The following is a 25,528-nucleotide window of genomic DNA, read 5'->3' on the forward strand; positions in this document are numbered from 1 at the left end:
AATATTCTTATAGCAATGAAAAGGAGTGAATTTTAGCTATTTGGATGAATCTCAGAAACATATCTTGAAGGGGAAAAGTAAATTGAGCAACTACTATGTTCTAGGCATTGTTCTAAGTGCTTCACATAAATTATTCTGTTCACTCCTCACAACCTTATAAGTACTATCAACAGCCCCATCTTACAAATGAGGAAACTTATTCAGAGTTATTAAGTAACTTGCCCATGGTTATAGGACTAGTAGGTGTGGGCAATCTGACTCTAGTACTCACATAATTCTGCCTCCCTGTAAGGGATCTGAGGTTAGCAGTGGTAATTAGCATCTTTCCCCCCGATGGAATAGTTGGGTGGTACGAGGAACTATGAAACAGTACCAGGAGAGACCCAGAAGTAAGAGAGGGTCTGAGTTTAAAAAAAAAAAAAAAAAAAAGCCAATGTTTTGGACAATAGAAGTGACACGTGTTCTTAAATTGGAGGCATAGGGATTTTGTTTGTTTGTTTTTTAACCCTTGTTCTGCCCGGGAGTTTATATTACTTTTTAGGAGAAAATAGAAGCAATACATGGTGATACTTCATTTATCCATCATTACCAGGGGGGGAAAAATTGTTCTTCTGGGTAACTAATTGTTCAGATCACTAAAGGATACACTTCTAGCACCAAATGCATTAGTTAAATATTTATGAGCTAAATTACTAGTTTATTAGGTAAATATTTATTAGTTAAATATTTCTAATGAAAACACACTTCCCTGCCTTCCTAAATAGTTTAACTTTTCCTTGATAATCTGAGATCATCACCATTAGCCATTATTAATGTCAATTATTGTCTTGCACTATAATTATAATTCTTTTACAGATGTCCTTAAAAATGACTGAAGTAAATGGTAATGCCTGGCCCTATTATTCAGACTAATAACATAGAGACATTTGTATGTTCCTTTTCCATACTGTCCTCACGTAAGCCTCCTATCTACCTTCCTTAGATTCAGTCTTGTTCCCCACATATGCACTGCATTTGTTTGCTTCTCTGCATTTTTTTGCCTTGGGTGCCCCACCCCACCAGCTCTAGTCATTGAAAACCTGCCATCCTCAAAGCCCAACTAAGAACCACTCGTCCAGGAAGCCATTCTCAACCCCTTCAGGTCAGAAGGACTCTCCCCCTCCTCTGGACCCTCTAGGTAGTTTGTCCAGCCTCTCATTCATTATTCTTTGGACTTCGTTTAATGCTTTGCAATTTACAGAACATTTTGACGTACATAATCTCCAATTATCCTGACAAAAGTCTGTCATTATCCTCCTTTTACAGATAAATAAATAGGTTCATAAGAGGCACAGTCACAAACCACAGCTCTTCAAGTACCCCCTCCTTCATTTCCAACACCACTGGACCACAGCACATCCATACATGAGCTCTTCTGTTAAAGTGTATAAGCAAATCATTGTGACCCTCATGGGAAATACCCTAACAGTTTCTATTGCTCGTTGAGTGTCTAGTGTTTTTAACATTTATAGAATACTGTAGATCAAAAGACTATTTCAGAAGTATATACGTCCCAGTTGTCATGAGGCCATTTCAACTCCATCAACTCAAACTCCACTAAAGGAAAGGAGTTATACGACACAGTCAATCTTTCTCCAATATCAACCAGGGTGAGTTAAGTCCAGTGATCTACAATCCTAGTTCAGTAGCAAAACTGAATAGGAGCTCCTGAAAAATATGCATACTTGGCCCTGATCCAGAGCTCCTGAGTCAGAATATGTAGAATTGGGGGCCATACATATTTTTGTTTGTTTATTTGTTTAAAGTTTCTGTCATGATCCTAGTGATTCTCAGGTTTGGGTAGCATTAGGTAAATCCATTTATTATTATCTGGTATGACTGAGATGTGTTTTCTATAATGGCTAATGAGTAACCCCATTTAGATGTGACCCCATTCAGAGTAGAAAGAGTAACTGGCTCAGTCAGCTTATTGAAGGGCAGAATTTTTCTTAGAGAAAAATTATAGAGAGCTATCTATGAAGGAACTAACCACACTGGCTTAGCCTCTCTGTATTCATATCATGAAACTGGACTGGGCAAAAATAGAATCATGTTCAGATACCGAGCAGGTTAGTATCCGAACAGGAGAAAATCTATTTGGCTTATTTCTTCTTCTTGTCCCTTCTATTAGTTAAAATGATGAAGAACAGGATGAGCCCCTGGTGGGTGGACTCTACTTCTAGGCCGGTGAATTTCTTACTCACCACTGTAATTATTGAAATCACGTAGCTTGGATTTTCTCTTTGCCATTTCAGCGCTGAAAGCCTATAAGAAGCAAAACAGAGCAGAGTCGTAAGTGGGGCTTTTAGCCATTGTCATCAAAGTCCCTCTTCTTACCTGCATAAACCACACTTGGCCTCATCCACTCTGTCAATCCCCATCCCCACTGCCACAAATCCATAGCAGCCTTTTGGAAAGTCCTAGGAAACAGCAATCACAGCACCAAATTGTGTCATACCACGATCTATTAGAACACCTAGGGGAAACCAGCATAGAAAAACCGAAAGGAAAACCAAAACCTGGTATAAAAAAAAAAAAAAAAAGAATGTATATGTATATCCCAAGGCAAAATGTAACCATTCATTCCACAAACATTAATGCTCTGATTATTGCATATTAGGCATTGAACCAAGGCTGTGGCCAAAAATAGGCAGATGCTCTTGTAATTAATAAACAGAAATGCACTTGAAAAGATTGTTCTACAGTTTCTCCTTAGCACAGTACCTGGTTGATGCAATATATGGCAGCTGTCTTTATTATTATCCCCTAGGGGAGCCCTCAGATTGTGGTTGACCTATTTTTTTTAACTGCCACATTCATTTTTGTTTGTGTATTGAAGAGAAAGAACCTTCTTTTCTAGATGCAGTTCATTCCCCTTGTAGGAAGATGGTACTTCCTGAGCTGTTCAGGGATGTGCTAGGGGCATCTATCTGGGCCCATCGATCGAGCTCTGCTTTAGGGGGAACTTCATTTGCAAGACAGGATGATTCACTGTATCTGAAAGGTGAGCTCCTTCACTGGGTAACTGGCTTGCAGGTCAGCTGTGGAAGAGACACACTGGTGTCCTGGAGCTGGTTGACATTTGCTAATGAGAGCTCACAGTGGGCATCTCTTCCCAACTGCACCTTCAGAGATGTCAGCAATGAATATCAACAAATGCTACAAACCTCCCTGTGCCTAGTCAAGCAGCAAAAGGAGTAAGAACCTTAACACTTGTTGCAGAAAAAGAGGAAGCTAGAACAAGTATGAGTTTGTTTTCTTGCAGGGAGAGAGAAAATGGCAACCACCCACCTGGAGACAGGCTGTGAGGTGGAAGAGCGAGCAGTCAGAGGACTAGTGTGTTCAGAGCCACTCTGTCTGCCAGGCACCGAGCAAGGCCCTTTCTACCCAAAACCCAGACCCGTGCTTGGGAGCTTGTGCTAGCACTTGGATGTTGCCATTGGCAGAATCAGAAACCTGTCTTGAAAATCCATTTTAAGTTGCTGTATCTTATTTCCTTTCCTTTTTTATTCTTCCTTAACATCATGGCAGCCCCTTCTCGAAGTCCCAGCTAAGCAAGAATAAAGTTCAGAGATGGTACTTTAAAGGCAGAACAGCACAGCACTATATACTAATTATGCTGAATATATCAGGGACCTTCTCACATGTTAGAAACTCAGCTTAATCTGCCCGCTCTAAAAAAGCTGAGGGGCACCTGGGTGGCCTGGTCGTTAAGTGTCTGCCTTCAGCTCAGGTCATGATCCCAGGGTCCTGGGATCGAGCCCCACATCAGGCTCCCTGCTCCACGGGAAGCCTGCTTCTCCCTCTCCCACTCCCCCTGCTTGTGTTCCCTCTCTCTCTGTCTCTCTCTGTCAAATAAATAAATAAAATCTTTAAAAACAAACAAACAAATAAATAAATAAAACAAAAAGCTGAGGTGAAGTGAAAACTAAAGAAGCTGGACACACAGATCTCTGCACTCAGACACACGGACACACTCCCCTACACACTCGTCCCTCCCTTTCGTATCAGACCACAACTGACTTCCCTCGGGGTCACCTACAGAGAAGTTAAACAATTGATTGAATTTGGGGACAGTACCGGGGACATGGCAAAAGTAGTCAAAGATACCTCTGCTGTGAAAGAATTAATAATCTAATTGGGAAGAAAAGATAACAAACGAGTCACTTGGTTTCGTCTTCAGGTCAGCACTCTGTGAATTACAGTTCATGACAGCTGATAGAACAGCTAGCCTTCATGGAGGGCTTCCCTGTGTGCTCGGTACTGTTCTAAGCGTTTTATGTGTATTAACTCATTTAACGCTCACAACAGCTCCAGAGGATGGTAGTTATTATCCTCCCTTTATTTTACTTTTTTTTTTTTCCAAATAAGCTCTACGCCCCAAGTGGGGCTCAAACTCACAACCCCGAGATCATTGTGTGCTCTACTGACTGAGCCAGTCAGGCTCCCCTGTTATCCCACTTTAAAGATGAGGAAATTAAAGCACAGAAAAGTATATTAACTTGCCCCAAGAAGTTGACCAATTGGAGAGGAGAAGACAAGGAATTTGTTTTAAATATGCTGGATTTAAGATGACAATCGGATAACCAAGTGGAAATGAGAGAGGGTTAGGTGTATGGGTCTGAAGGTGGCTCAGAAGACAGGACTTTGCAGAAACTGTAAGAATACTTGTGTTCTCAGAGCAGGAGAGAAGAGCGAGGGGCAGAGGACCCCAGACTGAAACTAAAAGGTTGCTTACCTTTCAGGAGCAGGGGGAGAATAAAGGCCAACAAAGGAAAAGCGGGAAGTTAGGTAGCAGGGTAAGATGGCGCTTTAATGACAGGCTTTACTTGGTCAGAGGTGGGCAATTAAAAAACAATTAAATTCACCAAGTTAGAACATCACTGTGCTGTACAGGGCTTAGCTCATGTCTTACATGATGTTACTGAATGAATGAATGAATGAATGAACTATAGGACATTTCTAAAATATTAGCTTACCATGTATGTCTCCAGTTCTTCTGGAAAGATCACAAACTTTACAGTTAATTGTCTTTTCAAATGGCATTTGGCAAAAGTTAAAACTTCATCAAACATAATCTGGGCTGCTATACTGCTCTGTATACCAATGTTTCCAGTCCCAAGGGCAGGAAAGGAAATAGAAGTTTTATTTAGTTCAAGGCATTTCTCCAAACATTCCTTCACTGCAGTTCTCAGTATCTGTAGGAAAAACAGATCAGCCTTTGAGTCAAAATAAAACTTCACTCACCCTTTGATCCTGCCCATATCTTACAATGCCAACCTCTACTCTCCCTCGGGGTCATGGCCATGCCTCCTTAGAGAGCAGGAAAGGCTCCACTCTGTGGAGAACCCATGACAGCCTTAAGGTTAGATGATGAGAAACAGAAATCACTGAGGGGTCTGTTTGGGTGCCATGATTTCTCCCAGTTTATACATCTCCCCAGGTCAGAGAGCCAACCATCAGTTTATCCGATTTACCTGCCACTTCCAGGTTGAAACAAAGAGCTCTTGGAAGTTTAATAAAGGAGACAGAGGGAAAAATCCATAGGCAGCTTTATCCAACATCTTTAAGATATGTCCTAACGTTCTATGTAATTTTTTCTCGAGAAGTGCTAATATATTTGGCAGATTTAAACTTTCCATCAACATTTCAACATCCAAACTGAAGTACAGGAAGGTCGTCTGTGGAAGGGCCTTGGAAAACTGGGGGGTAGATAGTGACTGGAGGACCGGTTTGGGATTAGAGGGCTCTTAGTCAAAGTCAAAGAAGGACCAGAAATGGTGACAAAATAAGGATAAACAAAGGCAGAGAAGGGGACTGTTTCCCTCTCTCCACATTTGAGTGGGTCCCCCCACTCTTTAATGTGTATATTTTATGTGTCTTAGGTGAAGAGTTGGCCAGAAAGCCAATCTGCCAATCTCTACCTCAGGCATTGGTGGGAAGACACCACAGGTAATAGATTTACCTGGAATAATACTGGAAGGGAAATCCCAGATCCTCCTGGCACTTAACTGATGGAGGGAAATATGGAGAGGCTGAATTCCAGGCCCGTTTAGGGAAAGGCCAACAGGGTCACAGAGGGGTGAGGTAAACAGGTGTGCAGACTGAGGGAGGCCACTCTGTCCAGGTCTGTTTGCAGTATGCCAGCTTACAATTTAGACATGGGTTAGGTAATATTTAAAATTAAATTTCTTAAGATAACTTGTGACAACAACACTTTTTTCTGCATTTCAGAGTGGTAGAAAATGAGGACTATCCCACTTACCAATATTTCATAAACGTAATGACATGATGGAAATTCAACAAAGACTATGTAGACTATGGAACTACATAAAGATAAACTTATTATGAACTTACCTTAGTCAGTTTGTAACATCTTAAATGCCACAACACATGGTATACATATTGACAGGACAATTTAAATCCTTTTGTGACCAGTACGAACTGAGAATCTTGTACCTCAGTAATTTTTTTATTAAATTCCGATTTTATTTCATCTCCTGCTTGTTGTAGAATTGATATCGACACAGGTCCAAATCCAAGACCATTGCATGGATTTACCGAATTAACAATTACATCTGTCTGAAAAGGAAAAAAAAAAAAAGACAGACAGGATTCATTGTTAAGTTACTTTTTCTTAAATCTTTAGTTTGCTGAGGAGCTTTGGGGAAAAATGGTTTTGAAGATCTTAAATTCACAAGACATCTTTTGTTTGTGTGTTTGTTTTGCATAGGATATCAATTAACGGTGGATAGAAACTCAGAATTCCTTTGATTGCCATGAATCATTTGTCCTATTCAGAAATTAGGTAAAGTGTGTAGATGATACAGTTCTGACTGCAAACGTCTGTCAGCCCCTTGCTGCCTTATACCCCCATATTCCCAGATTTGGAGCATTCCCTGTGATCTGTTTTATCCTTTATCAATACATGGTTTCATGCCCTGCCCCACTGCCATCACTTTTTGCTATTTCTGTGTGAATTTTCTGTTTTGTTTTAAAGAGAGTGGAAATACAATTTCTTGGGAAACTTCTACCTCCTAATGCTTTTCTTCTTAAAGAAAGCAGTACATGGTTAAAGAAAATACAAACAAGACAAAAAAGTCTTCAGTGGAAATAGGCCTCCCTCTTGCGGGGTTCCTTGGATGGCCCATGCACCCACCTGTCCTGCCGGCAACCACTTTTACCAGTTCTTCATCTGTCTCTTCGGAAAAGGACTGCATACACATGGGCTGTGTTTTGTTTTGTTTTGTTTTAAGATTTTATTTATTTATTTGAGAGAGAGAGAATGAGAGACAGAGAGCACAAGAGGAAAGAGGGTCAGAGGGAGAAGCAGACTCCCCGCTGAGCAGGGAGCCATGGGCTCTGTTTTCAGTCGTATCACCCTTAGTTAGCCCTCAGACCTGGGCTATAGGGGACGGTATCCTTCTGCTCCTGCCCAGTGCTCAAACACCCCTAAATCATCCTGATGGCTTTGGTTCCTTTTGCAGGCAACCCAGGTACTTCTAATGGACATTAATGAATGCTTCACTTTGAAAGCGCAATCAGAATTTCCAATTTGGGAGCATTGGCGCCCTTGAAAAATTTTAAGGTTCTTAATGTTGCTGGCAATAAAGAAATATAACAAAATTTAAAGGGTAAGTTATTCAACTAGGATGTTTCCACTTTAATTTTAAAGTGGCATATTAATGACTTATTGAATAAATGTTTCATCATATGGGGTCCCCTAGTCGTCTTCTCTAATTGTCTTGTAGAAAATAAGTGGTATTTTGGGGTGCCTGGGTGGCTCAGATGGTTAAGCGTCTGTCTTCGGCTCAGGTCATGATCCCAGGGTCCTGGGATTGAGCCCCACGTTGGGCTCCCTGCTCAGTGGGGAGTATGCTTCTCCCTCCCCCTGCTTGTGTGTGCCCACGCACGCCCACTCTCTCTCTCTCTCTCTCTCTCTCAAATAAATAAATAAAATGTTAAAAAAAGAAAAGAAAAGAAATGATATTTTTTCACTTATGATTAAGTCTATTTGATTGTGGCCATAGGAGAAACTTAAGTGTGACATCCCTGATCCAGAAATAAAAAGAATAAAGCCTTATATTCTTTCTCTTCCCTGCTGCCCCCTTCACTTTGGCATCAATAATTTGCTGAAAACCCAGATGCATGCCCAGACTGAGCCCTGGGGCTACAAAGTGAATAATATACAAAATGAATAAGCCATGATCCCCAGCCTTAAGGTGCTCTGCCTAGCAGGGGAGCTGCACCAACCCAGAAATACCCAAGTTCACTGTTACCCTGATTCCCTCCCCTCCTTGCCAGGGCCCTGGCTTTGGCGCCCCACAAGCGCTGGCTAATTGCTAAGTTACCCCTTGTATTCTCTCCAACCGCTGACAGAGAGTGGTATACTAAGTATACAACTTAGAGCTCCACTTAGATCTCCTGACTGGTCCAGTCTGTGATTTTCAGGCTCTCACCACTTCTATGTCTCTCTGATCAAGTCATACTAACCACCCAGTTCATACCAATCATAACTTGAGATCAGATTCAAAACTCCTCCTGTCTTCTGAATTAATCTTTCTTGGTCCACTGCCCTACACTCTTGTCATAAATTTACATACTCTTAAATATTATGAATTCATTTTGTATTAAGACTTTTTTATTTACTCTTGATAGGTAGCTTCACAAATGTTCAGATGGTTTGTTTCCCCGGTGGGATTTTTCAAATCGAGAATTTTTTCTTACATAAACGAAGTCTAATCGATTTTAAGTTCCTTGGAATCACAGCTCGTTCTATTTCCTCCTGGTGCCTAAGAATAATGGCAATAATAATCATAAATAGTTATCATGTGCCAAGCTCTATTCTAAACATTTCATGTGTATTGATTCCAGCTCTTTGATATAAGTGCTATTATTATTCTCATTTTACAGATCAGGAGACCAAGGTCCGAAAGATAAAATAACTTGATTGAGATCACCCAGTTAGCAAAGGGCAAAGCTAGCGTTCAAATCCAGATGGTCTGTCTCTGAAGTCCATACTCTTAGCCTTAACAAGATGCTTTTTAAATAGTATCCGAAATAGCATATATATTTTTAAAACTACTTGATAGGTAATAAACAGCTCAGGGATCTCCTTTGGCAGTGCAAGAGACTAGAAACAAAGATTTACCTCCTGCAGTTGAATGTAGCCCAGGACAATCTGGAGAGTCACACTGTTCACGATAATTGTCTTGAAAGGAGGGGTGGCTTCTTGACTCATGCAGGATCGCAGCTTATTCATCCTTAGGATTGCTTCTGAAGCATTTTTAAAGGCAACAACAGTAGGATGATCATTGCTTACCAGGTGAATTTCTTTCAAATTAGTGGCCGGTTGCCTCTCTCGGTAATAAAAGCTGATAGTTTCCACAATGATCTGTGTACACAAGTCCAGAGGGAACTGGAAAATCCCAGAGCTCAGGGCTGGAATTGCTACCGTCTCAATGTCTGGATTGATAAAGGTAACATAATCCAGAATGTTTATAATGGCCTCTTGCAGCTTACAGGTACATGTCTGATAATATTTTGCTGTCCACCTAGGCCCAACAGCATGGATAATTAATTTGCAGGGAAGTCTCCCTGCTTTTGTGGTAACTATTTTACCAGTTGGTATTTTACCCATTCTGAAAACTAATCTTCTGCTCTCCTCTTGGATTTCAGAGCCGCCAGCATTCACCAGGGCCCGGGCCAGGCCTCCCCCATGAATAAGGTCTTCATTGGCTGCATTCACCACAGCATCAACGGCATGTCTGGTGAGGTCGTCCTTCCAAACAGATAACTCGATCCCAGGAATTAGCATTTCTCTGAAGACTTGCTGAGACTCACCATTACCCTCCAGGGATGGAGAGACCAGGGTACAGATACAGTCAAATTTCTTCTGAAGGACTTCACACAGCTGACTTTCATTAGTTTTCACAATTGTGAAGTCATCGTGACTAATGGGAATTTGCCAACTGTGGTCTTCTTCAGGAGTGGCAGTCTCTGTAACGTGAAGAAGATTAAAGAAATGAGCCTGGGTTCCTTTGAAAAGGATGTAATTCGACCTCACACTAGGAGACTGAGTTTCCCATGCGCAAAAGTGAGATGAACTTCCTCTCGCTCTCGCCCCCTTCCTTATCCTCCTTTTCAACCAGACATGTAATTAGGCCAAGGATATACAAGAGCTTTTCATGGTAGGTCACCTGTAAAGTGCTTAGTTTTGTGCCTGGCACACAGTACCTACTAAATGGTAGCTACTACACCACAGTGATGGTGGCGAGAAAACTATGTTTGTGGGGACTCATAGATTTTTAAAATCTATGTAAACATGGTGACTCTGGGAACATCCATGCTTAAGGCCCATGTGCTGGAAAGGACGTAATTATGAGTCAAATATATATGGAGGCTTTAATTCCTAACTTGTTTGCTTTTGCCAGTGTTTCAGTTTGGGGTTCTTTTGGAAGCAGACTCTGAGACGAGGATCTGAGTACCAGTTTATCTGGGAGGCGATCCTAGAAAACACCAGGGGTGGGTGAGGAGAGGAGGGCAGAGCGGGAAAGTGAGACAGGACCGAGGAAGAAAATGAATAAAAGGTGTGTTACAAAGCAAAGGAAGCTTAGCCCCACTAGGGGGCAGTGCAGATCACGTGTCTCATAGCTATACCTCCAGCGGGGTGAAAGAAATTGGGGCCTATTTATCCAATTGCCATCAGTCACTGATTGAGGATGCTGCTGTGAGGGCATGGTCCAGCAAGTGTGGGAAGCACTGATGGTGCTGCAGTAAATAATTCTTCATCATATTCTAGTTCCATGGCACGAATCTGGTGGAATTAAAACTGACTAAAAGTTATTTTTATTGTATGTGGCGGACAACATGTGCTGCTCAGACACCCCCCTTTCAAGGCAGTTATGAAGGGGCAAAATGGCTAGGCAACAGTGTCTAATGGTTAGCCACTCGGGATCCATTTCAGCTTTCCAGCCAAGGTCACGCTCACTAACCTCAGGGGTGGCACCCATCAGTGGCTGAGCAAGGCCATTTATGTTCAACGTGGGGCGCCCAAAATGAGCGCTCTCAGGCTGGCAGAGCTTTGTCAGGTTTTCATTATAGTCTGACGGCTCCGCCTACCCAATCTGGTTTCTTCTCTTGTCCTTTCACGATACAGCTTGTGCACCCCTAACTCCAGGTCACTTTCTGCTTCCTGGGGAGCCCAACCTGTGACACTGTATTTCACGGAGCTTAGGGCATTGTTATTATATGCCACCGCGAAAGGAAAAATGATGCCAATTAAACCATGGCACTCTACGGACTGATAGGGAGTAGCCCTATTTCAGAGATGTGAAAAAACTGTGAGTCCTAAAATCAATAAAATGACGTAATTAATGACACTGTACTTCAAAGTCCATTTTTAATCTGAGTCACCTAGAAAGATCTCTGGAGGCCTTAATGACCTAAAAGAAGCAGCACATGGATAGACAAATCAGTTGGCCTGCGCTTTGGCTGAAAAAATCTCAAGTTGGCCACTCCTATGATCAGGTAGGTTCCATTTGGCTCATACAACCCTTGCTAAGCAAAGGGACAATCAGCGGGTCACCTCTTCTGGCCAATATCAGCTCTAGGGCTGTGGTCCGAAGATTCTCACATCGTGTGGGCAAAGGCAAGGATCAGTGGGGGTGCTGCTGTCCCACTGCCCCTTAAGCAGTCTCCTTTGTGACACATGCCACTGGGTCCCCCAGTGCCGTGCAGTCACACACCTGCGCACCTGGGGAGGGGGGAGACATTTTGCTTCTATATTCCCCTTTCTCCATGGAGGAAAGCTCTGAGCAGAGATCCTCAGAAACAGGAGTGGGGTGATCCTACCTGGTGATTTCTCATTGTAAGCAGCTGCTCTGGAAGAACCCTGCAATAAATAGAAGTGGTTTAAAAAAATTTGTGACTGAGGGACTACAGGGTACTGATAACAAATACAGCCTAATAAACACAAAGCAACAACAACCCTGCAAAAGACACTAGGTTTGAGGGGGAAGGGGGACGCGTGTTTGTTTAATCTGTGTACCTGACACAGTCAGGTTTCAAGTCTTTGAAATACTAAATGTCCCAGCAAACACGGACCCTGCCCTACTTCCCTGGAGGCCAATGCACTTCTAATTCAGGATGAGAGGAGAAGAGTAGGAGATAAACACTTGAAAAGGCCCAAAGGTCACAGACCAAAATGATCCCAAACTCCCAGAGAGGCTTCCAATCTCCAAAGCCTTGTGGGGTCTCTCTAGACAGAACAGGAGACATGGGAACATGAACCTCATCAGCTACACCTCTCCGTCTACCAGTAAGGACCTACTTTCAATTGCTTACTTCATGACACAAGCCTGAACATGGAATTTTCCATTTAAACAAATGGGGTGCCTTTTCTCTATTTCCTTGTTTTCATTCCTCCTCCCACCTCCTCCCCTCATCCTGCAAAGGCAGAACTGTTGTATAAGTAGATACCCAGGTGACATTTTAAAAAAATCACCCAGCCTCATGTTGACTCTGTTGCTTACATTAGCATACTCTTGATTTCCCATCTCTCATACAGTGCAAGGTAAAAACTTTCATTGGGCTATTAAACCAAAGAAGAATGCCAAGCAAAACTAAAGACCCAAGGTTTCTAGCTGTTATAGGAAGAACTCTTGGTGTGAGGACCAAGGTTCATCGTTTATACACACTTACGTTTTTTACCTTGGAAAAGTCCATCCTCCAGGTCCCTGGGGTCTTCAAACGTTTAAACTCTATTTTGCGTTTCCCAATGTAAACTGTTATTCCCAAATATGGTTGCCTGCTTCTAGGCATGAATAGAAAGGATGCAATAAGCACGGACTAGTGTCTTAGGGAATTTGGTAAGAATACACCGTAGGAAGAGTAAACATGATTTCTGACCTTGAGTAGTTTTCAATTTCACTGAAGATGCACACGTTGTTTTTGCTCCTGTTGTTGCTGTTGCCCTGCCATCCTTTACAGAGAGGTTCCGGTTGAAACCGTAAGGGCAGTTCAGAGAAGGAAAAGAGCTATACGGACAACAGCAGGGAAAGCTTTATGGAGGAGGTGAGGGCAGAGCCAGGCCTTGAAGGACGTGGAGCAAGCTTTTATATATCTAGAAGAGGTGGAGAATACCAAGAGGTACTGAGCACAGCTTTAAAAAAGGTGGGGGGGGGGCGGCGCCTGGGTGGCTGGGCTCAGTCATTAAGCGTCTGCCTTTGGCTCGGGTCATGATCCCAAGGTCCTGGGATCCAGCCCCGCATCGGGCTCCCTGCTCGGCGGGAAGCCTGCTTCTCCCTCTCCCACTCCCCCAGCTTGTGTTCCTGTTCTTGCTATCTCTCTCTCTCTGTCAAATAAATAAAAATTTAAAAATTAAAAAAAAAAAAGGAGGGCGGGGCTCCTGGGTGGCTCAGTTGGTTAAGCATCTGCCTTCGGCTCAGGTCATAATCCCAGCGTCCTGGGATGGAGCCCCACATCGGGCTCCTTGCTCAGTGGGGAGCCTGCTTCTCCCTCTCCTCCCCACTCGGGGTCTCTCGCTATCTCTGCTATCTCTATCTCTCTCTCTCAAATAAATAAACAAAATCTTTTAAAAAATGAGGGAAAACCAGCCTTAGGAGTGAGTGAAGCCCCTGGAGAATATTTGAAGAAAGAGGAGGCTGTGCTTATACCACTGGAGGGCGTGTGTCACTGACTTTGTGATAAACATCCTTGATCAAATTAGAAAGGAGACTATCTGGAGAAAAATGAGAAACTCTGTGAAAACACATCCTAAGATTCTCCATCTACCAGGGAGGAATTAAAGACTGAATTTTTAGGAGAATGCAGATGAAAATGCTTAAAGATACAGTTGCCCGCCCTTGTCACCCACATAGCTGCCTTGAGGCCTTGGAAATGATTTCTAATGCCTTTGTTGCAGAAAACTTTTGCTCCACTATCTACAGCAGCAAAGCACTATTATTCTTACAGGTCAGGAAAAGCAGGAAGTCCGGTAGAATCCTAAAATGCGGGGACAAGATACATTTTCGCCTCCAGAGGGCACTGCTGCTTTCAAAAAAGGACAACTTCCGCGTCTGCTTGTCTGTGGCGCCCAGTGGGCTTTTGTTTTAGATGCTATTGTACTTGTTTTTCCCTTCAGACCTGGGGATGATCCTTGAAGCCCTAGGGAGAGACTTGGTCGTGGGGGCAGCATTCATTTAACACCCCCCAAAATAAAAAGAAGGAGCATAGTGCCCCATTCAGTCTCTTCCGCTTTATTATTTTTTTTTTTTGAGAGAGAGAAAGAGCAAGCACACAGGGGCGGGGGGGGGGGGGGGCAGAGGAAGAGGGAGAGAGAGACTCCTAAGCGGTGGCTACGCTCAGCTCGGGGCCCCACCCAGGTCAAAGCTCCAACTCACCAGCTGCAAATATGACTCCCATGCCTATCTCTAGGCTATGCTTCTTCTGATCCTCAATTTTCAACTCTCCCTGATCTGAGATCAAGTGTCAAAAGCTTAACTGATTGAGCCACCCAGGCGCCCCCTAAATCACTTTCAAATATGCCCCTATCCTCCTTTCCCACTGACACCATTTCATTTCTGGGCCTCAGAGCCTCTTGCCATACATTCTTCTTAAGGATTGAGATGTATCCAATTTTACATCCTATTGTTTGAATAGGTATAATGTTTACTGGTTCAAATTTAGAAAAACTTGAAACGCTCCCTCTTACGCCCCCCCCACTACCTTTCCTTCCCAAATGCAATCGGTGTCATTAGCTTCTCCTGTATCCTTCCAGAGGCATTTTTACACACAAGGTAACATCTTTCACACACTCTTCGGCATCTTGCCTTTCTCATGTCATGTATCCTAGAGATCTTTCCATGTTAGCACGTCAAGAGCCTCTTCATTCTTCTTACTGCTCTTTGCATTCCATTGTATAGATGCACCATAAGCTGTTAAACTTTTAGGTCCCCCTATTTATGGACATTTAAGGAGTTTCCAATCTTCTGCTATTGTAATAAAGGCTGTAAAGAACAACTCTCTACATAGGTCACTTCACACAGGTGTTAACTGATCAATGGGCATAAACTTTTAAAAATATGGCTACTAAAATACTTGAAATGACATATGCCCCACCCATTCTATTTCTGTCGATCAGCACTGATCTAGACCCTTCCTCTGTCCCCTCTCATCTCCTCCAAGGCCAATTGCTCCCTCTCTGCTTCAGACCACAGGGCTTCTAGCGCCTCAGACGTTCCCCACCTCTCACTCTTTTTAAGATTCTGCTTCAAACTTACTCCTGGAGGCCGTAAGAGATTTTGCTTCCTTATTCACAAGTCCATCTTCCCTTACCAGCCTCTGAGGGCAGGGCCTCTCATCTTTCTTCCCTAGGACACAGGGGCATTACCCAGGTCAGTACCGTCAGCCAAACCAAGGAAAGTCCCAAGAGCCAGTCTTAACCAAAGGATACAGTTGGAGGGAGGTCACTGGTGGCCCTATCATAATGCAGGCGAACCAATTCAAATTTTAAAAGGAATGTGAGTACGTTTCACCTGCGTTCAGAATGTGAATTACATTTTCGCTGCAAATAATAGTAAGAAGAAGAAGAATGTAAAGGAATCATAAACACAGGAGAAACTTAATTTGACTTAAACCTCTGAGCCGTCCCCACCCTCACAGGGGACACCTGGCCCTGGGAACCCGCTTCTCGCCCGCCCCCCACCCCGCCTGACCCCGCAGGAGAGAAGCGGCAGCGACAGTTCCCACCGCCGCCCGGGGCGCGGGTCGGAGGCCCGGGGCCTGGACCTACTCACCCGACCGACCGCCGCAGGAAGGGCGCCCGAGAGGAGGTGGGGAGCGGCTCTGCCTGGCACGGGGAGGGATTTCGGGGAAAGCGAAACTGAAACTTTGCGGCCCAGGACTGCGGGGCGCCGCTCGGCCCCACTGCCCCCGGAGCCCGACGCCCAGAGCTATGGCCTCGACCCTCCGCCCGCCGTCCCCGCTGCTCGTGCGGGTGCCTGAGTCCTGCCCGCTCACACGCTGGAAGCTGGAAATCTACTTCCAGAGCCGGAGGTCCGGCGGCGGGGAGTGCACCGTCCATCCCCTCTACCACGGGGACCGGGTCACCTTCCTGGTGAAGTTCATGGAAAGGGCAGGTGAGCAGCGGGGCCAGGACTGCGGGTGCCAAGGAGCCCGGCCCCGCGGGATTCCAGGCCGACCCAGCTCATGCTGACCTAGGAGAGATGGCGGGAGAAAGTATGGCACCCTCTGATGGGGACAGGAACCGGGGGCTGCTGCTGCCTAAAAAGACACAGCCCAACGGGGAGGATAGAGCCCAGAAGCGCCCAGTCCATGATCTGGTCTGACCACATTGTAAAGTTGATGCTTTCCAGTATCCTCACCCTAACTCAAATTTCTCAGGTCTGGGAAGGACACCTTTCCCTCCCCCCAGACACCTGTATGGAAACTCTGGTCATGTAGGTACTCCATTTTTATGTTTTAATTATTCCACTCGTTTGTTCTTGAGAATTACAAAAGTAATATATGCTCACTATAGCCAAGTGGGAAAAGAATAAAGAAAACCACCTGGAGATAAACAATATGGCACATTTCTTTGCAGCCTTTTTCTATGAATGTCAGTCAGTCAACATATGTTTACAAAATTCTGAGGCTGTACCTTTGATGCCTGCTCTTTTCACTTAACTTTATATAATGAGTATTTTTCCATATCATTGAAATGGGAAACTGGAGACCGTTTCAGAAACATGACTTTTAAAGAGTGTATCCCATTATCGGGAGCTTTTCATTCCTACAGTAACACATAAGCTGGGGGCGCCTGGGTGGCTCCATTGGCTAAGTGTCTGCCTTCGGCTCAGGTCATGATCCCCGAGCCCTGGGATCGAGCCCCACATCGGGCTCCTTGCTCACTGGGGAGTCTGCTTCTCCCTCTGCCCCTCCCCACCACTCGTGCTCGCTCTCTCTCTCTCTCTCAACTAAATAAATAAAATCTTTAAAAACAAACAAAAACATAAGCTGCCCATGTTAGAGTTTGAATAGTTCCTCCACAGTGCCCTGTCACCAACCCATCATTCCAGGATGCAGGGAGCAGCCTTCTTGGGAAGCTGCCGGGGCAGGGTACGGATGCATGAATAAGAGGTTTATTTAAAGTCTTTCCCATGTGTATGTGTATCTATAATGTCTCCACTGAAGCTAAAGAGGGAGTCTTGAAGAAAGAAAAGCATCAGATTACGATTGACAACAAACCTGTGACTATTTTTCTGGAGCCCACTGAGAATCCAATGGAGAGGAATGCAAGACCAAGAATGTCTTCATTGCCACAGTCACAGGAAGGGGTGAGTTCTGGTGAGAAGCATCAAAACGAAGAATATATTCCTGATGTTATGGATTCCTGTCTCCAAAAGGTAAGGATTGAAAGAGGAGGGGTGGTATGTTCTTACGCCTTCCACTCCATTCACCGTACCTTTCATTATTGATCCAACCACCACTTGCTGATGACTTACCAGGAGGCAGGCCCTCTTTTGGGCATTGGGACACAGAAGTGAACACAATAGACAAGGTCCCTGGTGGGTGGGGAAGTACACAGAAAGACAACAAGCAAGTAAACAAAATAAATGAAACAATTTCAGGTAGTGATATGTGCTAAGAAGAAAATAGAATAGGGTTTTGCCTTAGAGGGTGGCAGGCCAAAGTGAGGAAGGGGAAGGAGGTGATGCTGCTTCTGACCAAAAGTCAGAGACAACTTCTCTGAGAAGGTAACATTTGGCCTGAGACTTGAGTGATGAGAAGGAGCCAGCCATGTAGTAGTTTGGCAAATCAATATCAACTTCCTGTCGTGTGCCAGGCACAGTCACAGGAACTGGGGATATAGCCAGGAGCATAGACCCTGCTCTCAGGGAGCTTACATTCTAGTGAGCAAAACAGATGATGATAGTAAAAAAAAAAAAAATAGATATGTAAAAAATGTCTGCCAGTGGTAAGTGCTAGGAAGAAGAATAAGACGAGATAGGTGATAGACAGAGACATATCTTTTTTTTTTTCAGACCATTATTTTAAATAAAATACCAAGGGAAACCTCTCAAATGGGGTAATGTTTGAGTAGAGACATGAATGAAGTAAGGGAGCTAGCTAAGTGAGGTAAGAATGTTTGAGGCAGAGGGAAGCACAAGTGCAAAGAATGTTTGAGGCAGAGGGAAGCACACGAGCTTCTATCCTAAACCCCAGGGGCTTCAAGGAGGGAGACCACTGTGGCTAGAAGGCAGTAGGGAAGAGAGAGAATGACAGGCGAGGAACAGGGAGAGGTAGCCAGAAGTCAGGCCTTTGGGGGATGAAGGTAGGGACTTTGGATTTTAACTTCAATCTTGGGGGATTCATCCGATGGTTTTGAGCCAGGGGACTGGGGTGATCTGGTTTATACTTCTAGAGGTTCACTTTGGCTGCTGTGTGAAGGACTGAGTGTAAGAATGGGGCCAGAGTGGAAACAGGGTGAGAGCCCAGTTAGGAGGGGTTGTGGCAGGCCAGGAGCAAGATGACAGTGGCTTGGACTCTGGGTGGTCCTGGCGGAGGTGTGAGAGGTGGCTGGATTGGGGAAACATTTGAAGGAAGATCTGGATGAAGGATGTTACATTTGGAGGAAAGAGCATGTGCGAAAACCTTGAGGAGAACAAAACATAGAAATCTTGCTTTTATATTACATTCAGTTTGCATCTGTCCCTTCTAGCTTAATCTGGCGTTTTTATTCCTATATTTGAGCTTCCAAAGGACAGGACTTAGAGGGCCTAGCAATACTGCATGCAGTTAGGTATTTAGTTTAAAAAAGGAGGGGGGTACTGAACATGAGAAAAAACAGCAAATAGGAAAACACATCCTCTTCAGATTTATGGCTCCCCTCGAAGCTCACAGACTCGTGTGAGAACCACAGCAACTTGCCCAGAAAGCAGATGTGCCTTCCCTCCATCCCATTCCCCAATAGCGGAGAGAGCAGACGGCTCCAGAATCCAGACTTTTTGTCCACATTACTTTTTAAATATGCTTGTGCCCAGGCCCTATATTTACAACAGAATCTCTGGAGATGTACCTGGGCCTTGGCTCTTCTGCTTGTTTGTTTTTCTTTTGTTTTGTTTTAATTCCCCAGGTGATTCTCACGTGCAGACAGAGCTGAGAACCTCTACGCGTAGCATGCTGCATCCTCTGCAAAAAGGATTTGAAAGAAGTCACCTTCTGGTTGTTTCTCTGGTCTCTAGGCATTGTCTTGATAGGAGACTGTAGGGCTGACATCTGAGAGCTTTTATTTGTTCTTTTTAAAATTTCAGATCTTTCTTAGTGTCACGGCGGACCTGAACTGTAACCTGTTCTCTAAAGAACAGAGGGAACACATAACCACTATCTGCCCCAAGGTCAAAAAGATGGAAGGGGATGATGGAATTGAGAAGGTGTGTGGTACCCTTGGAGATATTGAAAAAATACATCATTTCTTGAAGAAGCAACTCCAGGAAAGTGGGTGCAAACATGAATCTTCCCCTTTGACAACAGAGAGCGAGCCACTCCATCAGCAGGACCAAAACAGCTGTGTTTCTCCCTTCGAACCAAAAACCAGGGCAGAAGACAAAAGCAACCGTCTTGAAATTCCCTTGCCTTTCTTTGAATACTTCCAGAATACCTATCCTGATAAAATAGACTCAGTACAGAGAAGATTTGGTGTAAAAATAAAAATAAATCAGGAGAGTTCTCTGAATACTGTCTATTTAGACTTCACCTCCAATCAATCAGGTGACCTCAAAGCCGCTAGCGAATCTTTTGTCAGTGAATTTCAGAAAACCATAGGATCTCTGGAGCAGAAATGTGTTGCTTTCGCAGACAGTGAGCAGGCAAATAGGATCAAACAAGAGTTGAATCAACGGTTTACAAAGCTCCTTATAAAGGAGAAAGGAGGAGAATTAACTCTCCTGGGGACCCAAGATGACATTTCAGCTGCCGGATATATTTTTGCCCTAAAAGCCTCTGAAAGTCTTGTCATGGGACCTGTGAAAATATCGACTCCCAAATGCATGATGAATGAAGTTGAGGTTGACACTGCTCACTATCTGCTTGTAAAAGCTGAATTATTCCAGGAAATGATAGAGATAGGAGCAAAGTACAATACTCAATGTCAGGTTTGGAAAGACACTAAGAAAGTCCACATTCTATTTGAACCTAAGGACAAAGAATTCGATCTGTCTGCCCATGCTTATGCAAGTTTCATTGATGCCTATCAACATGTGTCAAGTCAGCTGATGAGAGAAGTTCTTTCACTGAAACCTCTGGGCAAAATGAGAAAGTGCTTACATCAGACCAAGTTGGCTGATGACTTTAGAAAAAACCATCCTCATGTACACTCTGTACTAAATCAAGAGTCAATGACTTTGACTGGGTTGCCAGATCACCTTGCAAAGGCAAAGCAGTATATCTTTAAAAAAGTAGGAATGTCCCCATTAGCTGGAGATAAAAGGAATGAGGACGAAGAAACACCCATGGACATTGATAGGAATGATTCAAAAGTCACTTCACCAACATTCCAGCGCTCTGCCAGTTCTGGGGTGTCGGGAGTGGACGAGGAAGAGGAGGTATGTAGCATCTGTCTCGACATCATCAGTAACAAACAAGTGCTATCCAAGTGCAAGCACGCATTCTGCACCTCTTGTATCAACAAAGCCTTGTTCTATAAGCCGGTCTGTCCTGTGTGCCAGACTTCCTATGGTATCCAGAAAGGCAATCAGCCAGAGGGGACCATGACTGTCACTGTCCTGAGAGATGCACTTCCAGGTTATGAATCCTGTGGCTCCATTGTGATTGAATATAACATGAAAGGAGGCATACAAACAGTAAGTGTTTCTGAGCATTCTTTCCAGTATACTAGAATTATCAGAGCAAGAGACTGTTATGGTGCCGATTACTGGATATCCCAGGGAATTATTTCCATGTATATTTCCATATGCAAGGGCTTTAAATAGGAATAATAATAATATCAGTAATAAAGGTAGCAATGTTTGCTTATAACTTAGGTATCTTTTGTGTCTGTTAAGTCAGAGAAAGAGTGGTGGTGCTTATGTGTTAGAATGGGGCAAATCAGAAGATGGATAGTGTTTCCAGCATGAATTTAGGGAAAGAGAGAAATATGAAATATTGGGAATATGTGCGAACCTTTTTTTTTTTTTTTTTATAGTTTGCTCTGTCTGCAAATGAGCACATCTATCTGGGTAGTAAAATTTAGACTTGGGAGTGTTTTCATGTGATACTTTCTTGTCTTCGTACAGGAAGAGCACCCAAACCCAGGAAAGAAATACTGTGGAGTACAACGAAGAGCATACCTGCCTGATAATGAGGAAGGAAATGAGGTTTTGAGCCTGCTTCGTAGGGCCTTTGACCAAAAGCTGATTTTCACAGTGGGGTATTCTCGAGCACTAGGAGTCTCCAATGTCATCACATGGAATGACATCCACCACAAAACGTCCCGTGTTGGCGGACCACAAATGTGAGAACCTTCTGAAACATAATGATTGCTAAACAGGATTTAGAGGTTCTAAGATATGGCAGTTTGAGGAGGTGGCTAGAAGGAGACTTTATAGCAGTAAAGTATTTTTTTTAAGTAAAGTTGACATACAATGTTACCTTAGTTTCAGGTGTACAACAGTTGATTTGACAGTTCTATACATTACCCAGTGCTCACCACAGTAAGTATAGTTACCATCTGTCATTTATTTTACAGTTGGAAGTTTGTGTCTTTTAGTACCCTTCACCTCTTTTGCCTGTCCCCCCAACTCTAGCCCTCTTTCCCCTAGCAACCACCAGTTTGTTCTCTGTATTTACGAGAGTGTTTCTATGGGTGTGTGTTTTGTATTTTAGATTCCACATGTAAGTGAAGTCATATGGTATAGTTCTTTCTCTGACCTATTTCACCCAGCATAACAACTTCTAGGTCTATCTATGTTGTTGCGAATGGCAAGCTTTCAACCTTTTTTATGGCTTAGTATTTTTCCATTATACACACACACACACACACACACACACAAATACACAAATATATACACACACATATACGTAATATATATGTAATCTTCTTAACCCATTTATCTATAGATAGACACTCAGGTTGCTACCATAGCTTGACTATTGTAAATACTGTTGCAATAAACATAAGGGTGCATATATCTTTTCGAACTTTGGGTAAATACCCAGCAGTGGAATTACTGGATCATACAGTATTTCTGTTTTTGACTTTTTGAGGAACCTCCATACTGTTTTCTACAGTGCCTGTACCAATTCACATTCTCACCAACAATACATGAGGGCTTGCTTTTTTGCACATCCTTGTTAACACTTGTTTCCTTTTTTTTGATACTAGCCATTCTGACAAGTGTGATGTGATATCTCATTGTGGTTTTGATTTGCATTTCCCTGATAATTAGTGATATTGGGCCCCTTTTCATGTGTATGTTGGCCATCTGTTATGTCTTTTTTGGAAAATGTCTATTCAGATTCTCTGCTCATTTTTAAATCAGGTTATTTGTGGGTTTTTTGGTGTTGAGCTATAATGAGTTCTTTATATATTTTGGATATTAACCTCTTATCAGATTTATCATTTGCAAGCATCTTCTCCCATTCAGTAGATTGCCTTTTTTGTTTTATTGCAAAACCTTTTTAGTTTGATGTAGTCCCAACAGTTCATTTTTACTTTTGTTTCTCTTGCCCAAGGAGCACATCCAGAAAAAAGTTGCTAAGACCAATGTCCCAGAGATTACTACCTGTTTTCTTTTAGGAGTTTTCTGGTTTCAAGCCTTAACATTTAGGTCTTTAATCCATTTTGAATTTGTTTTCGTGTTTGGCTTAAGAAAGTGGTTCAGTTTATTCTTTTCCATGTAGCTATCCAGTTTCCCTGGCACAATTATTGAAGAGATTGCCTTTCCCATTATATATTCATGCCTCCTTTGTGGTAGATGAATTGACCATATAAGTATGGGTTTATTTCCGAGCTCTCTATTCTGCTCCATTGATCTATGTGTTTGTTTTTGTGCTGGTACCATGCAGTTTTGATTACTATAGATTTGTGGTATAGATTGAAATCTGGAATTGTGATACCACCAGCTTTGTTCTTCTTTGTTAAGATTGTTTTGGCTATTTGGGGTCTTTTGTGATTCCATACAAATTTTAGGATTAAGTGTTGAAGTTCTATGAAAAATACTATTGGTAATTTGAGAGGGATGGCACTGAATCTGTAGATTGCTTTGGATAGTATGGAAATTTTAACAATAGTAATTCTTCCAATCCATGAGCATGGTATATTTTTTAATTTGTTTGTGTCATCTTCAATTTCTTTCATCAGTGTCTCATAATTTCTAGAGTACAGGTCTTTCACCTTCTTGGTTAAATTTATTCCTAGGTCTTTTATTCTTTCTGATGCAATTGTAAATGAGATTGTTTTCTTAATTTCTCTTTCTGCTTTGTTTTTAGTGTATAGAAATTACAGCAGATTTGTGTATACTAATTTTATCATGCAACTTTACTGAATTCATTTATTAATTAAGATAAAGTATTTTGAGAGATGCTAGTCTGGAATGATAATATCATAAGGCAGAAATATTGGTTCTATCATCTTCTACCCTCCAAACCACAAAATGTCACATAGGTACTAAATTTTGCATTAAAGGGAGGGAACTTCAGAATCTAGGATGAATGGTATCTAAGGTGATTTAATTTGGGGTTTCCTGTCTATTCGGAAGATAGATCCTAGCAATATTATTTACTTTGCCTTCTTTTAAAATCACCCTTTCTTTTACCCTCCCCTCCCAATGGTCCATAGAGATTCTAAATTCCCTTGGCCAATAGTACTCTAGGAAAAGTCTCAGTTAATGGTGGTGGAAGTTGTATTATAGGTAATCCAATTTTTTTTACTTGCTCTTTATGAAATTCAAATAGAATGCCTCAGACCCTTAGTATTCAAAAGGGAATGCATCCTGAGACCTTTGAAAATTTCCCAAATTAGAAAATTCTCCTGTAGAATATGATTACCCTCCATAATATATAGTGTAGTATGACTTTAGGAGAGTCACTGCTTACCATGAGCTGAAAATTTTTTAAAAAGTCTTATTGGAAGGCGGATCCTGGGCAGACAGCTAGGCTCACTTGCCAGCTAAATGGCTCACATCTGCACACTTACAAGTGACTGTAAGTCATCTGCCTTCAGGATTGTTTTTGAATGTTTGCAACACTGAATGTTAATGCCAGGGATCTACTGTAAAGATTCTTTAAGAGCATTTATGAAGAAGCTAAGGGGCTTTTTCCTTCTGCAGGTATGGCTACCCTGATCCTGGTTATCTGAAACGTGTCAAACAGGAGCTGAAAGATAAAGGAATTGAGTAAGAAGACTGCTGGAGGGCTGTCTTGAGCCAAGCTTTCAAAAAACACAGTTGAAGAGACGCCTTTTAAAATTTTTCATCTCAATGATGAGGCACGTGGGTGGCTCAGTCAGTTAAGCGTCTGCCTTCGGCTCAGGTCATGATCCCAGGGTCCTGGTGGCTGAGTCAGGCTCCCTGCTCAGCGGGGAGCTTGCTTCTCTGCCTGCCCCTCCCCCTGCTTGTGCGCGCGCGCGCGCGCGCGCGCTCTCTCTCTCTCTCTCTCTCTCTCTGTGTCAAATAAATAAATAAATAAATCTTAAAAAATTTTTTTTCATCTTAAGAAGTGGTCTGTGTAAGAGTAAGAATGTGCTAGTCTGTCATTTCTGGAGTGTTACTTTTTATGGAAGATAAAAGCTCCAAAGATTTGTGTGATTTTGTAGGTGTTGTGCCTCATTCTTGGGTCATCTTCGGTGGGGGGGAGGGGGTGGAGTGCTGTGGGTCTGAAATCATCTTCTGTGTTCTTCATTTGAAATAGTAGCTGTCAATTGATCCTTTTTATTGCCATCTCTGAGGTAGCCTTTTGTTTTTTTTTTTGCTCCTTAAGTACCCTAAAAGTAAAATCCTAGTGTGAAGGGGGGATGGGGCTTTGGTTATGGAAAATTAGAGACACACAATCCCCTCCCTCCCTCATGGCCAGAAAAATGGCCAGAAGCAGAGATTGGGCAACCTTTGGTAATAAATGGAGTAAGGCTGTTCTTTTTCACAATACAGAGCCTGATGCACAGTTGGTGCTTCATAATTTTTTGCTGCCTGACTCAGGTTGCTAATAGCCCAGCAAAGGGATATATGTTCCCTAAATCTTTGACAGAGGCAAGAGTTAGGAAGCCATTCCTGGAGACCTCACCACTGATTTGGAAAACTGAGTTTCTTACTCCAGAACACTTAGCCTCTGAACTCTGAACTCTGAGCTTTGACCAGGCCTCTAATTTGGTCCTTGCTCCCTCCTGATTCTTAAAATCTGCCATATGGGGTACATTTTCCCTGTCATACTAATGCTACATGTTTCTGAACATTTTTTCCCATGGATATTACTGTACTTTTTAAGTATACCCTGCTTC

The 25,528-nt window shown here is 42.9% G+C and overlaps 2 protein-coding genes across 12 annotated transcripts in view; one reads left to right on the forward strand and one right to left on the reverse strand.

The window, feature by feature from the left end:
- The window catches only part of PARP9 (poly(ADP-ribose) polymerase family member 9), a 28,839-nt gene extending 12,918 nt beyond the window's left edge, over positions 1-15,921 (reverse strand). The window contains exons 1-9 of one of the 11 annotated variants that reach the window (XM_028110697.2): positions 15,494-15,573; positions 14,767-14,996; positions 12,949-13,162; positions 12,742-12,853; positions 11,893-11,932; positions 9,191-10,038; positions 6,397-6,621; positions 5,019-5,237; positions 2,244-2,304 (exon numbers count right to left, since the gene is read on the reverse strand). In XM_028110697.2, coding sequence (XP_027966498.1) covers positions 2,244-2,304; positions 5,019-5,237; positions 6,397-6,621; positions 9,191-10,038; positions 11,893-11,932; positions 12,742-12,765 — 1,417 coding nt within the window. In that variant the 5' untranslated portion in view covers positions 12,766-12,853; positions 12,949-13,162; positions 14,767-14,996; positions 15,494-15,573. The other 10 variants (XM_028110698.2, XM_088024735.1, XM_088024729.1 and 7 more) reach the window with 10 other exon arrangements.
- On the forward strand, positions 15,910-24,753 carry DTX3L (deltex E3 ubiquitin ligase 3L). Its single transcript, XM_028110704.2, has 5 exons — positions 15,910-16,178; positions 17,233-17,444; positions 19,353-20,900; positions 21,333-21,550; positions 24,366-24,753. Exons 1-5 carry the CDS (start codon positions 15,995-15,997, stop codon positions 24,433-24,435), a joined length of 2,232 nt encoding a protein of 743 aa, XP_027966505.1. The 5' UTR covers positions 15,910-15,994; the 3' UTR covers positions 24,436-24,753.
- Positions 24,754-25,528: the final 775 nt, after the last annotated feature.

The sequence above is a fragment of the Eumetopias jubatus genome, unplaced genomic scaffold (genome assembly GCF_037043125.1).
Source record: "Eumetopias jubatus isolate StellerSeaLion01/CBP00866 unplaced genomic scaffold, mEumJub1_p1.0 scaffold_1, whole genome shotgun sequence".
Lineage (NCBI taxonomy): Eukaryota > Metazoa > Chordata > Mammalia > Carnivora > Otariidae > Eumetopias > Eumetopias jubatus.

Excerpts from the sequence above, each read along its gene's own strand:
- DTX3L (XM_028110704.2), top strand. The coding sequence starts at position 15,995 with ATGGCCTCGACCCTCCGCCCGCCGTCCCCGCTGCTCGTGCGGGTGCCT. Across the intron at positions 17,445-19,352 it reads TGGATTCCTGTCTCCAAAAG|ATCTTTCTTAGTGTCACGGC; the intron begins GTAAGGATTGAA and ends TTAAAATTTCAG. Across the intron at positions 21,551-24,365 it reads CGTGTTGGCGGACCACAAAT|GTATGGCTACCCTGATCCTG; the intron begins GTGAGAACCTTC and ends TTCCTTCTGCAG.